This window comes from Pristiophorus japonicus, chromosome 4, assembly GCF_044704955.1.
Source record: "Pristiophorus japonicus isolate sPriJap1 chromosome 4, sPriJap1.hap1, whole genome shotgun sequence".
In the NCBI taxonomy this organism is placed as follows: domain Eukaryota; kingdom Metazoa; phylum Chordata; class Chondrichthyes; family Pristiophoridae; genus Pristiophorus; species Pristiophorus japonicus.
In genome coordinates this window covers 174,900,528-174,914,456 of record NC_091980.1, presented here as the reverse complement: position 1 = coordinate 174,914,456, position 13,929 = coordinate 174,900,528, and the positions used below count along the sequence as shown (strand labels likewise).

Sequence of the window (13,929 nt, the reverse complement as noted above, 5' to 3'; positions counted from 1 at the left end):
TATAAGGACAGGTCTAAGGCAAGTGTGGCATTCGAGAGCTGTGTAATAAAGATGCAGGTCCTGAGTGACCTTGACTTCAGTATGTGCCTCGTGTGAATCTGTACTGCAGGGACAGGACTTTACAAAAACTATCCCTAATACACTCCAGGAAATCCTCCTCCACCGTATTGCTACCAGTTTGGTTAGCCCAATCTATATGTAGATTAAAGTCGCCCATGATAACTGCTGCACCTTTATTGCATGCATCCCTAATTTCTTGTTTAGTGTTGTCCCCAACCTCACGACTACTGTTTGGTGGTCTGTATACAACTCCCACTAGCGTTTTCTGCCTTTTGGTATTCCGCAGCTCCACCCATACAGATTCCACATCATCCAAGCTAATGTCCTTCCTTACTATTGTGTTAATTTCCTCTTTAACTAGCAACGCTACCCCACCTCCTTTTCCTTTCTGTCTATCTTTCCTGAATGTTGAATACCCATGGATGTTGCGTTCCCAGCCTTGGTCACCCTGGAGCCATGTCTCCGTGATGCCAATTATATCATATTCATTAATTGCTGCCTTAATTTCAATTGCTCTCTGCACAGACCCTAACAAGTTGCCCCCTTTTGTTTCTTTTCTTTTTCAGGTTATCAGGGAACAATGGAGGCAGCTGCAGCAAGGACCGATGTCTCATGAAATTAACAGGGACAACGCTGCATGTGAGAGATCCCCGCAGGGAGGGGGTGCACGAGCTTGGGAGGGGGGAGCTCGGCAGAGAGGGGGCGCCTGTGGGGGCGAGCTCTGCAGGGAGGGGGCGCACGAGCTTGGGAGGGGGGAGCTCAGCAGAGAGGGGGTGCCTGTGGGGGAGAGCTCTGCAGGGAGGGCGTGCGTGTGGGGAAGAGCTCGGCGGGGAGGGGAGAGCTCTGCAGGGAGGGAGCGCGTATGGGGGGGGCGGGGGGGGAGGGGAAGAGCTCCGCAGGGAGTGGAGAGCACCATGGAGGGAGCACACGCTGGTTGACCTTTACAGGTAAGGGACCCAGAGGATGAAATTTCACTGCTGGTTTTCCAAGTGAACTGGTACATGCTAAAATGGGACTACAGTATCTGCAAAACTTTTCAGAGATTGAAATTTGACCCCGGATTGCAACAGTGTTGACCTTCAGATTGATCTGCTTATCCTCTATTACGCAGTACAGTACAGGCACCCAGTCATTGTGACTTATATAACAAGTACTCATTAAAATAGCAACATCCAGAAAAATATTAAGGTACTGTAAAAAGTGTCTGGTTTTAAAGAGAATATATTAAAATAATAGAATGTAGCATTGTTTTATTTATGGGTTGATTGATCACTCCTGCGCAAATAACACGTTGACTGAGATAATGAAGACTTTCCAAGCCTCATAACTCATTAAAAACATCTGCCTAATTTACGCCGGACAGGGAGAGGTGAAGAAGTCCACCTTAGCCCATCCATTTAGAAAGACACCATCATTCTCCCCACCCACCATAACATCAAGACATTTCTGAAATGAGCCCTGGGTCCTTGCCTCCACTATCTTGCCCAGAAGTTCCGCAATCCGGGGTCGAGTTTCAATCTCTGAAAAGTTCTACGCTTGAATCACAGAGTGAGAAAAAGAACTGGACATCTGTTCCAAATTTACTTTATCCCAGTTTGAAGTCATTCACTTTTCTTCCTCCCCCTCTCTCAGTGGATGCTGGGTTTACCTTATCTGTAGCATGGAATATCTTGCATAAATCTACAAGATTCCCTTCCACTTATCTCCTTTCAAGTCTGAGGAGCCCACTGTCTCCATTCTTCCTCATAGCTTCATCCTTTTGAGGGCCATCCCGTCACATACTTTGACATTCCTTCCCTTGACAATGGGAAGGTCCAACCTCCGTTGAGAGCTACACCCAGAAAATGACAAGACTGGAAATAATCAGTGAAAGGAAACATGGAAACAGATTGATGCCTGATCATGGAGGACTCTGCCACACTACCAAAAGTTACCACTGTTTAAAGGCAAAAGGTACAGGGTTATTTTATCCCCCAGAGAATTATGAGCCTCTGGAATGCGTTGCCAGCTGTTGCAGTAGGTGCTGACTCTCAACACGCCTTCAAGAGGGACCTGAACCGGTTCTTGGCTGGGGCAGCGATTGCATCATATAAAAAGTGGATTAACAGTTAATGTACGCATGGCCCATGTGATATCCTGCACTGGCTTTGATGGCCTGAGGGGGTCAAAGAGGAATTTTCCCCTATTGGCCTTGGGGTTTTCTTTCTGTTGTTTTGCCTCTCCCAGGATATTGCATAGCTGCAGAGTGGGGTAGAAAAGTGCTCCAGGCATCATGAATGTGGGGCAGGTTTGATGGACCAGCTGGGGTTTTTTTCCGGCCTGTCATATTACTATGATTGTATGTAACAAAACAATTTAGTCACAAACAGACGCTAACCACAATCAATTCTAATACTCTTCATTGCTTGATGAGCCAAACTGATTTTTCACCAGTTTCCTTTATTTGAGAAATGAAACATGAATGGGTGTTGGTCCATTTGGTCTATCATGAGAGTGCACTACAATCATGGACTGTTGGTGATGTTGGGAGTTTAAGACAAAAAGATTAAAAGTGTTCCACAAATTTTTTTAATTGAAGTTTGACTATTGAATCAGGACGACAAGTGGTTACAGGCACATGGTGGAAATCATATTCCTTATATATGCTCATTATTTACAAAATGATTTTTCTTATTGGAAAGCAGAAGGGAGCAGAGACCTGGAGAACAAATACATAATTCTGTGAAAATGCTAGTAAAAAACACATCATGGGTTTCATAAATATGGATAAAGTACAAGAGCAAAGAGGTCATGATAACTTCGTTCAAGGCAATGGTTAGGTCACAGTCAGTGTGCTGTAGTCAATTCTGACTGTTCAATTGTTCGAAGATGTGATGCCGTCCCATATTTCCTTTGCTTCGTTCACATTCATCTTTCCTTGTTGCTCCCTTTTCAGTCTTCTATAAGATTCTATTCTCATTCACTTCCTTATATACCCTTCTTTTTTTCCCTCTCTCTTGCCTTTCCGCAATAAATTTCCACCAATTACCAACTGTCCTCTTTGTTCCCTGGACAGCCATGTGCAAAGCGTCACAACCTTTATACCACTCCAGCCATTAGCTATCCTGTGTCTCTAGCATTTGGTCAAAAAGCAATTCATTTAACAGGACAGCAGTTTCAGGTGAAGCTAGAGTCATTTAACCCCTTCAAATCCAATCCCTCTAAATACCCTACAAAACCTATATTTCCTTAGTGTACAGTTTTGGGGACCCCATTATAGATAGGACATTAAAGCCACAGAGAGCGTACAGCATAGATTCACCTAGACAACGTTACGAACGAGAACGCATTTAAAAGGAAAAATACTGGAAAGGTTAAGAGGAGATTTAATTGAAGTTTTTTTACACTAGTAAGGGTTTTGATAGCGTGAAGGATTATTTCTGGTGGCTGGAGAATAAGTGATGAAGGGGGGAGTCATCAATTTAAAATGGTCATTGAGAGAGATTAAAAGAAATGCCTTTAAACAGGGTGCTGCGGAAACATCCAAAGGGAGCGAGGTTGAAGAACATCTTGTAAAGGAAAAGTAGATCAGCATTTGAAGTAGAGAAAGATATGGGGCTATGGACAGAGAGCAGGGTAATAGGATTTGGTTTTGGATTGTTGTAGCATAAAACCAGCAGAGACACGATGGGCCGAATGGCACCCTGCTGTGGTGTAAACTTATATCATTTTTTTCATATCCAAAATTTTGTTTAAAAAGGGTAAAAATCATGTAGAAATAAAACCTCCAATGTACATCATCGTTGTTTCATCTTTAGTCATTAGGGCAAGTGCCTTTTAGCAGTGAAAAATCTTGCAACAAATTCCGAGATTGCACACTGAAAGTTGCCGACGGAGTATGACAACTTTAAATTAAAAAGCCTTATGAGGCAGTGACAATGTTAAGTCTCTCAGTAAACCAGAGGGGCAATTAAGCACTTCCAGCAACAAACCACTTCTACTGATCAACGGGGTAGACTTTCCCCAAGGCCCTCACCGACAGATTGCCGCCCAGATAATAGCGCTAAGCTTCATCAGTTAACGCTGGTGAAAGTTTCCACTAATTAGGTAATTAAAACCACCCGGCGATAAAATGGTTCTTACAATAAGATTCTTGACTGTTTCTGGGCGGTTACAGCCAAAAGCAGCGAGAACGGGTGGTTCTTACATTTTTTTAAAAAATTTACTCCGAGGCTGCGGTTGGGATTAGGGAGGGGGGAAAACTCAAAAAATATTTTTTCGCTTAAACAAAAAATAAAAAGTTATAAAACATTCTCAAGACACTTTTTAACGTAATCGCTGTTTTAGAATTTAAAAAATAATCTTTGCAGGGTATGCACCTACCGCTCTGTTTCAGGCAGCTTTTTATGGGCGGTTTCCTCGGCCTCCAGCGAGGCCAAACTTAGATCCTGGTGGTTTTCTCGGCGGTGCACATGGGCAGTTTGCTACCCGGCGGTCTTTTCAAAATGTGGGCGGAACTCTTTAAAAAAATAAAGAGGAAACTTTCGCCGGGCGGTTTTATCATCAAAAAACAGCTGAACTGCTGAGAAAACCGCTGAAAATGAATGCGAAAGTCTAGCCCAATGAGTCTGCATATCATACAGCACAGGAGGCCGCCATTCGGCCCATCATGCCTGTACCAGCTCTTCGAAAGAGCTATACAATTAGTCTCACTTAACTGCTCTTTCATCAAAGCTCTGCAAATGACTCCTTTTTAAGTATATATCCAATTCCTTTTTGAAAGTTATTATTAAATCTGCTTCCATCACCCTTTCAGGTAGTGCATTCCAGATCGTAACAACTCGCTGCGTGAAAAAATTTTTAATTTCCCCCCTGGATTTTTTGCCAATTATTTTAAATCTGTGTCCTGTGGTTACTAATCCTCCTGCCAGTGAAACAATTTCTCCCTATCAGCTCTATTAAAATCCTTCATAATTTTGAACATCTCTATTAAATCTCCCCTTAACCTTCTCTGCTCGAAGGAGAATAATCCCAGTTTCTCCACATAACTGAAGTCCCTCATCCCTGGTACCATTCTGGTAAATTTCCTCTGTACCCTCTCCAAGGCCTTGACATCTTCCTGAAGTGTGGGGCCCAGAATTAAACACAATACTCTAGCCGGGGCCTAACCAGTGATTTATAAAGGTTTACCATAACTGCCTTGCTTTTGTACTTGATGCCTCTATTCATAGAGGCATAGTCTCAGTTTATATCGTATTATTTTGAACAAACCATTGCTCCCATAAATTGCTAAGACATGTCACATAAACATGAAAGTGAGTATATTTTCACCTTTTTTTCTAGTACATTACATAATATATAACAGATTTTCCCATGCTGACTCTGGGCGGATAAGCCAAGATGGATATATAGCCTTCCTGACCTTACTGTGTAACCATGTGGAAAGGCAATTTATACCATGTTTCAGAAATCTTCCAATAAAATGCTCCACAAAGAGAAAATGGCAAAAGCAAATGAATCAGATACCTGAAGTGAAAAAGTTAGTGCGAGGTCAGTCTCCACCAGACCACTAGGCGGCAGTATAATCTCATGAGATCGCAAGATTCTTTTCGAACCCTGTATTAAAGATATCAGATATTAAAATGAGCAATGTGATAAAACTCTTTCAAAAGATGTATAATACTGGTAATTATTTAAAGAAACAATTAAAAAATAAAGCCCCCACCCCTCATGCGAGTATATTTTACCCCTTCTCTAACTTTGTATTTTTTTTAAACTCAAATCTTTTTGCCATTCCAAATCTATAGGGCAATCAAACTCATGTTTTTAATTTAAAATTGTTATACAGCAAATTCTGAGCATGTGGCCAAGCTGTCCTATAGGATGGGATTGGCAGCGAGATAGACAAACCCATTCTTGAGATGGCCACTAGAAGGTGCAGGGGAGTAGCCGGAGCAGATCTCACCATCACTCCACTTTCCATCCTTCAAGGAATGAGCCTGGCCTATGGTCGTTAGGAATAGGGATGGAGTGAGAGGACTGAAGATCTGGAGTGAGTGGAGCCAATTGGAGCAGGGACCTGGAGTGAGTGGAACCAATTAGAGCAGGGACCTGGAGTGAGTGCAGCCAATTGGAGCAGGGATCTGGAGCAAGAGGCACCTGTAGAAGTGCAGGTGGTTTGACTGACAGTAAGCCATAAGAATGAACCTCAAGTCAGTCAGAAGCAGTAGAACCTTGAACACCTTTCTGAATGTAGTAACTGAGTGCGATACTGTGTAAAATCTCCTGTGTAGAATGATACACCATGTGTTACTGGGTATAGCATTTTGTATATTATAATACACTGTCACTGGGTAAAACATTCCTGTTAATAATACATTGTCTCGCTTAGCTTAAGACTCCTGTATATAGTAAATACAGTATGTTGCCAACCATATTGATACACTGTACATTGTGCATCAGTGAAGTAATACATTGCATGTTACTAGGTGTAACAAACTTGTATATAGTAGTACATGTCTTACTGCTCATAACACTCATATACATATTATAAGCAAACTGTTATCTTTAACTCGTTCAGTCTGCAATTATTTTCTTGCACACAATATTTTCACACAAAAGTATTGACAGAAAAAAAGTCAGGAACAAGATCAAGAAAATTAGCAATCTTTTCCAGAGCATATTATATTTTTTATGCAACATTTTAAATAGCAGTAGTGTGAACGATTATTAGTTAGTCCTCAGTAATTGTCGATGATCACTGGCAAACTATAAAACTGCTCGAGTTCAATAGGCCATACCAAACGCTCCCCATCATCCAAATTTCAGAAATCTTTCTTTCTTTCGAAGTCCCCTGCCACTATGTATCCTGTGCCCACTTCTTGATGGGAATTTTCTGCTTTAGCACTCCTACGTCAAACCAGGAGCGTACATTTGAAAGACTCTAACTGTAATTATTTGATTTTTCAATCACTGTTAATAATGGTCAGAAATCACAGACTGGAGGTGTGGAATTTCCCAAAATACACTCTGGATGTGCACCAGGAGCATTGAAGTAGAAAATCCTGACTCTTGTCTCTTCTTGGATTCTGCCTAAACCTGTTATGTTTGTTTCCTGCACTCCAATGGCACATTTGTGGAGGACACAGGGTACAACAGCAATGACTGGTTGAGCAGTCAACAACACAAGCTGATACAAGTGGAGGAAGTGGCTCAAATAAGTGAAAAGACAGAAGGAAAAGAGAGAGTGTGAACAGGAGGAGCCATAAAGACAAAAAAAGATCTTGTTGCTGCTAGCTATCGCGGGCTCTGCTGAAAGTTGGAGACACAACTATTGGGATTTAGCAGGTTTATGCTATAAAACTGTTTTCATGGGAGATCCACTGGTCAATAAATAAATCTGTGCACCTCATCGGCTTCTGTTGCTTGTTATATAATCATTAGACACAGATTAGACAGAAACGCGTATAGTAATGTGATGTTGCAAGCATAATATACAAATAAAATGTATATTATTAGTCTTGCGGTCTTGCTTACAGACAACAAAAAGTCTCTTTTGCAGTTCCTGGTCTCAGTTCATCTCCCACTCCGAGACTCTCGGTCATTGTTTCTCTCTCCATTTCTGCAAATCCGTTTTGCTCTGTGCCTTTTCCTCTTCCTTGTAGCTCTCTCACTTCCCTCTGCGTGCCTCACACATATTGCTTTACCAATTTACTCCCGTTGTATCTTTTACTTGTTTGCAATGACATTGAGGAGTCGCCGTAACCAGCAGATACAAGAACAGCAGGGAGGTGATTGGTGCCGCTGATTTTTTTCTTCTTCTTGCTTTCAATGTAATTGGAGAACTGCTTTTTATAATTCAGTTTTCAAATATGCTGTGTTAAAAAAGACTAAGGTTCATCTCATTCATCTTCTACCATCCTAGTACTTGCTTGATACAACAATAATGGGGTTGTTGACTAATCACTGCAATCAATCCCTAGAATTCTAACAGAGCCAGACATGAGGCGAGGAAACTCCCCCCAGTGGTGAGAGCTTTGAGAACCATAGGTCCAAAGTGACCTGTCCCTCCCAAGCATGTTACACTTATATGTCATGTCTCAAATTATTCATATACTGTATCGAAAAATATTACTTTCTGAAAGACATTAAATTAACCAATGCTAACTGCTTCCACCGTCTCCCCACGGAGCTGTTCCATTACAGCACAGAGACAGGCAATTTGCCTCATCAACTGTGTGCTGCTTCTATTTTCATTGCTTCTGAGAGTGAGGGAGAAGTAGTTCTGTGATGATGCTGAAGGAAGAGTGGTGCGCTGTGCAAAAGAAAAGATCATTTTAAAATCGAGCGGAGTGGGGGCTGGAGGTCACAATGTAGGTCAAAGCAGAGGTGAAGAAAAAACAGAGCGGGATCAAAGGCTGAGGTAGGAATTTGCAAACGGGAATAGGTGACATAAGGGATCCCAGGATGAGACAGAAAGGAAGCCAAGGATTGTATTCAGGCCCTTGGTAGAGAGAACTGGTGGGTAAAAGCCCAGCAGGAGATCGAGAGCCAGCGGCAGTTGGTGAGAGGGGAGCGACCTATCAAAAGGCGACCGGTGCAGCTACAGCGGGAGAGAAAGCAAAATAGAAGTAGAAAGTAATCAAAAAGTGACGTCACAGCCAATGGGGTAAGTGATTGGCTGGTGATTGGTGAGTAGCTTTTCTTTTCTTTTTTATATCAGTAAGTGAACTGTAACATTGTTATTACCAATTTAAGGGTATCTAAGGTTAAGACATGGCAGGAGAGCTCGGCCATGTGATATGCTCCTCCTGTACCATGTGGGAACTCGGGGACACTTCCGGTGTCCCTGGGCGCTACGTGTGTAGGAAATGTATCCGCCTCGAGCTCTTGACGGTCCGCGTTGCAGAATTGGAGCTGAGGGTGGATTCACTCTGGAGCATCCACGATGCTGAGAATGACGTGAGTATCACGTGTAGTGAGTTGGTCTTACCGCAGGAGAAGGGTCCACAGCCAGATAGGGAATGGAAGACCAGCAGGAAGAGCAGTGCAAGAAAGATAGTGCAGGGGTCCCCTGTGGTCATCCCCCTGCAAAACAGATACACTGCTTTGAGTACTGTTGGGGAGGATGACTCATCAGGGGAGGGCAGCAGCAGCCAAGTTCATGGCACCGTAGGTGGCTCTGCTGCAAAGGAGGGCAGGAAAAAGAGTGGGAGCGCGATAGTGATAGGGGATTCGATGGTGAGGGGAATAGATAGACGTTTCTGCGGACGCAACCGAGACTCCAGGATGGTATGTTGTCTCCCTGGTGCAAGGGTCAAGGATGTCTCGGAGCGGGTGCAGGACATTCTGAAATGGGAGGGAGAACAGCCAGTTGTCGTGGTGCACATTGGTACCAACGACATAGGTAAAAAAAAGGGATGAGGTCCTACGAAAAGAATTTAAGGAGCTAGGAGCTAAATTAAAAAGTCGGACCTCAAAAGTAGTAATCTCGGGATTGCTACCAGTGCCACGTGCTAGTCAGAGTAGGAATCGCAGGATAGCGCAGATGAATACATGGCTTGAGCAGTGGTGCAGCAGGGAGGGATTCAAATTCTTGGGGCATTGGAACCGGTTCTGGGGGAGGTGGGACCAGTATAAACCGGACGGTCTGCACCTGGGCAGGTCCGGAACCAATGTCCTAGGGGGAGTGTTTGCTAGTGCTGTTGGGGAGGAGTTAAACTAATATTGCAGGGGGATGGGAACCTATACAGGGAGACAGAGGGAGACAAAAATGAGGCAAAAGCAAAAGACAGAAAGGAGATGAAGAAAAGTGGAGGGCAGAGAAACCCAAGGCAAAGAACAAAAAGGGCCACTGTACAGCAAAATTCTAAAAGGACAAAGGGTGTTAAAAAAGCAAGCCTGAAGGCTTTGTGTCTTAATGCAAGGAGTATCCGCAATAAGGTGGATGAATTAACTGTGCAAATAGATGTTAACAAATATGATGTGATTGGGATTACGGAGACGTGGCTCCAGGATGATCAGGGCTGGGAACTCAACATCCAGGGGTATTCAACATTCAGGAAGGACAGAATAAAAGGAAAAGGAGGTGGGGTAGCATTGCTGGTTAAAGAGGAGATTAATGCAATAGTTAGGAAAGACATTAGCTTGGATGATGTGGAATCTATATGGGTAGAGCTGCAGAATACTAAAGGGCAAAAATCGTTAGTGGGAGTTGTGTACAGACCTCCAAACAGTAGTAGTGATGTTGGGGAGGGCATCAAACAGGAAATTAGGAGTGCATGCAATAAAGGTGCAGCAGTTATAATGGGTGACTTTAATATGCACATAGATTGGGCTAGCCAAACTGGAAGCAATACGGTGGAGGAGGATTTCCTGGAATGCATAAGGGATGGTTTTCTAGACCAATATGTCGAGGAACCAACTAGGGGGGAGGCCATCTTAGACTGGGTGTTGTGTAATGAGAGAGGATTAATTAGCAATCTCATTGTGCGAGGCCCCTTGGGGAAGAGTGACCATAATATGGTGGAATTCTGCATTAGGATGGAGAATGAAACAGTTAATTCAGAGACCATGGTCCAGAACTTAAAGAAGGGTAACTTTGAAGGTATGAGGTATGAATTGGCTAAGACAGATTGGCTAATGATACTTAAGGGGTTGACTGTGGATGGGCAATGGCAGACATTTAGAGACCGCATGGATGAATTACAACAATTGTACATTCCTGTCTGGCGTAAAAATAAAAAAGGGAAGGTGGCTCAACCGTGGCTATCTAGGGAAATCAGGGATAGTATTAAAGCCAAGGAAATGGCATACAAATTGGCCAGAAATAGCAGCGAACCTGGGGACTGGGAGAAATTTAGAACTCAGCAGAGGAGGACAAAGGGTTTGATTAGGGCAGGGAAAATGGAGTACGAGAAGAAGCTTGCAGGGAACATTAAGGCGGATTGCAAAAGTTTCTATAGGTATGTAAAGAGAAAAAGGTTAGTAAAGACAAACGTAGGTCCCCTGCAGTCAGAATCAGGGGAAGTCATAACGGGGAACAAAGAAATGGCAGACCAATTGAACAAGTACTTTGGTTCAGTATTCACTAAGGAGGACACAAACAACCTTCCGGATATAAAAGTGGTCAGAGGGTCTATTAAGGAGGAGGAACTGAGGGAAATCTTTATTAGTCGGGAAATTGTGTTGGGGAAATTGATGGGATTGAAGGCCGATAAATCCCCAGGGCCTGATGGACTGCATCCCAGAGTACTTAAGGAGGTGGCCTTGGAAATAGCGGATGCATTGACAGTCATTTTCCAACATTCCATTGACTCTGGATCAGTTCCTATCGAGTGGAGGGTAGCCAATGTAACCCCACTTTTTAAAAAAGGAGGGAGAGAGAAAGCAGGGAATTATAGACCGGTCAGCCTGACCTCAGTAGTGGGTAAAATGATGGAATCAATTATTAAGGATGTCATAGCAGCGCATTTGGAAAATGGTGACATGATAGGTCCAAGTCAGCATGGATTTGTGAAAGGGAGATCATGCTTGACAAATCTTCTGGAATTTGAGGATGTTTCCAATAAAGTGGACAAAGGAGTACCAGTTGATGTGGTATATTTGGACTTTCAGAAGGCTTTCGACAAGGTCCCACACAGGAGATTAATGTGCAAAGTTAAAGCACATGGGATTGGGGGTAGTGTGCTGACGTGGATTGAGAACTGGTTGTCAGACAGGAAGCAAAGAGTAGGAGTAAATGGATACTTTTCGGAATGGCAGGCAGTGACTAGTGGGGTACCGCAGGGTTCTGTGCTGGGGCCCCAGCTGTTTACATTGTACATTAATGATTTAGACGAGGGGATTAAATGTAGTATCTCCAAATTTGCGGATGACACTAAGTTGGGTGGCAGTGTGAGCTGCGAGGAGGATGCTATGAGGCTACAGAGTGACTTGGATAGGTTAGGTGAGTGGGCAAATGCGTGGCAGATGAAGTATAATGTGGATAAATGTGAGGTTATCCATTTTGGTGGTAAAAACAGAGAGACAGACTATTATCTGAATGGTGACAGATTAGGAAAAGGGAAGGTGCAACGAGTCCTGGGTGTCATGGTACATCAGTCATTGAAGGTTGGCATGCAGGTACAGCAGGCGGTTAAGAAAGCAAATGGCATGTTGGCCTTCATAGCGAGGGGATTTGAGTACAGGGGCAGGGAGGTGTTGCTACAGTTGTACAGGGCCTTGGTGAGGCCACACCTGGAGTATTGTGTACAGTTTTGGTCTCCTAACTTGAGGAAGGACATACTTGCTATTGAGGGAGTGCAGCGAAGATTCACCAGACTGATTCCCGGGATGGTGGGACTGACCTATCAAGAAAGACTGGATCAACTGGGCTTGTATTCACTGGAGTTCAGAAGAGTGAGAGGGGACCTCATAGAAACGTTTAAAATTCTGACGGGTTTGGACAGGTTGGATGCAGGAAGAATGTTCCCAATGTTGGGGAAGTCCAGAACCAGGGGTCACAGTCTAAGGATAAGGGGTAAGCCATTTAGGACCGAGATAAGGAGAAACTTCTTCACCCAGAGAGTGGTGAACCTGTGGAATTCTCTACCACAGGAAGTAGTTGAGGCCAATTCACTAAATATATTCAAAAGGGAGTTAGATGAAGTCCTTACTACTCGGGGGATCAAGGGGTATGGCGTGAAAGCAGGAAGTGGGTACTGAAGTTTCATGTTCAGCCATGAACTCATTGAATGGCGGTGCAGGCTAGAAGGGCTGAATGGCCTGCTCCTGCACCTATTTTCTATGTTTCTATGTTTCTATGTAAAGGCAAAATAGGAAAAGGTTGAGGGGGTGGTTTAGAGGAGGGAAATGAGAACGTGGAAAAGCTGAGGGGCAAAAAAATAAGATAGTAGAAAGTAGAGCAAAGGCAATTCCAATATGGTTGACTTGAACACTTTTGTACAACTGAACATTGAAATTGACTAGGTCTGTGATGTCCATGTGAGAAGATAATATCACATAGTTAGGATGCAGCAACAGGTAACTTATTTTGTAATTTTCCAATCATATTTCCCTACATTTTTAGACACAAAACCTTTACTAAGATAATTATACAGATGAAACTATTGGTTGTTGAGAATGTCATAATTTTTACATAACTTTGAAAGAGAACCTTCATAAACAACCCATGGCTGTCATTCATGAGCTCACTAAACAAAATCAGTCTCCTCCACCTCACTTACCAAACACCTCATACATATCCCTACAAGCAAAGAAACTCAACAAGGTTCATTGCCATAAACCACAATGGTTTTTGGGTAACAGACAGTAATAATTTACCTCTGCATTTTACTATTATCAAGAAATAATAGTCTCAGTTGAGTTAATATTAATTTTGGATTATATAAAGTTAGCAGATACTAGAATATCGCTGGGCACAGACAGCAGTATTCCTTGGCAGTGTTTTCAGAGAGATAAATTTATTTTTTGAATGTGTTCTTGGAAACGGTCGACTCTGGCAAGGCCACATTTATTTCCTATCTATAGCTGCTTTCTGAATGCGATGCTGGGCTGCCTTATTTCTGTTTTTACAACTAAGCAGTTTGCTCGGCTGCTTCAGAGGTCATCAAGAGTCTACTATGTGGTGTAGGATTGATGTCACGTGAAAAATAATGAAAAGAACTTGCATTTATATAGTGCCTTTCACAACCTCAGAGCAAACCAAAGCGCTTTACAGCCTATTAAATACTTTTGAAGTGTAGTCACTGTTGTTATGTAGGAAACATGGCAGCCAATTTTGACACAGCAAGGTCCCACAGACTGCAATGAGATAATGACCAGAAAATCTGTTCTTAGTGATGTTGCAGGAGGGCGACGGTAGTCAAGAGGGATGTCATCACAGTCCAG

The 13,929-nt window shown here is 43.0% G+C and overlaps 1 protein-coding gene across 8 annotated transcripts in view; it reads right to left on the bottom strand.

Annotated features, from left to right (window-relative positions):
* The window catches only part of pacs2 (phosphofurin acidic cluster sorting protein 2), a 353,460-nt gene that overhangs the window by 127,399 nt on the left and 212,132 nt on the right, over positions 1-13,929 (bottom strand). For all 8 annotated transcript variants that reach the window (XM_070878838.1, XM_070878841.1, XM_070878842.1 and 5 more), the window contains exon 3: positions 5,566-5,655. In XM_070878838.1, coding sequence (XP_070734939.1) covers positions 5,566-5,655 — 90 coding nt within the window. The remainder of the gene's footprint in view (positions 1-5,565; positions 5,656-13,929) is intronic.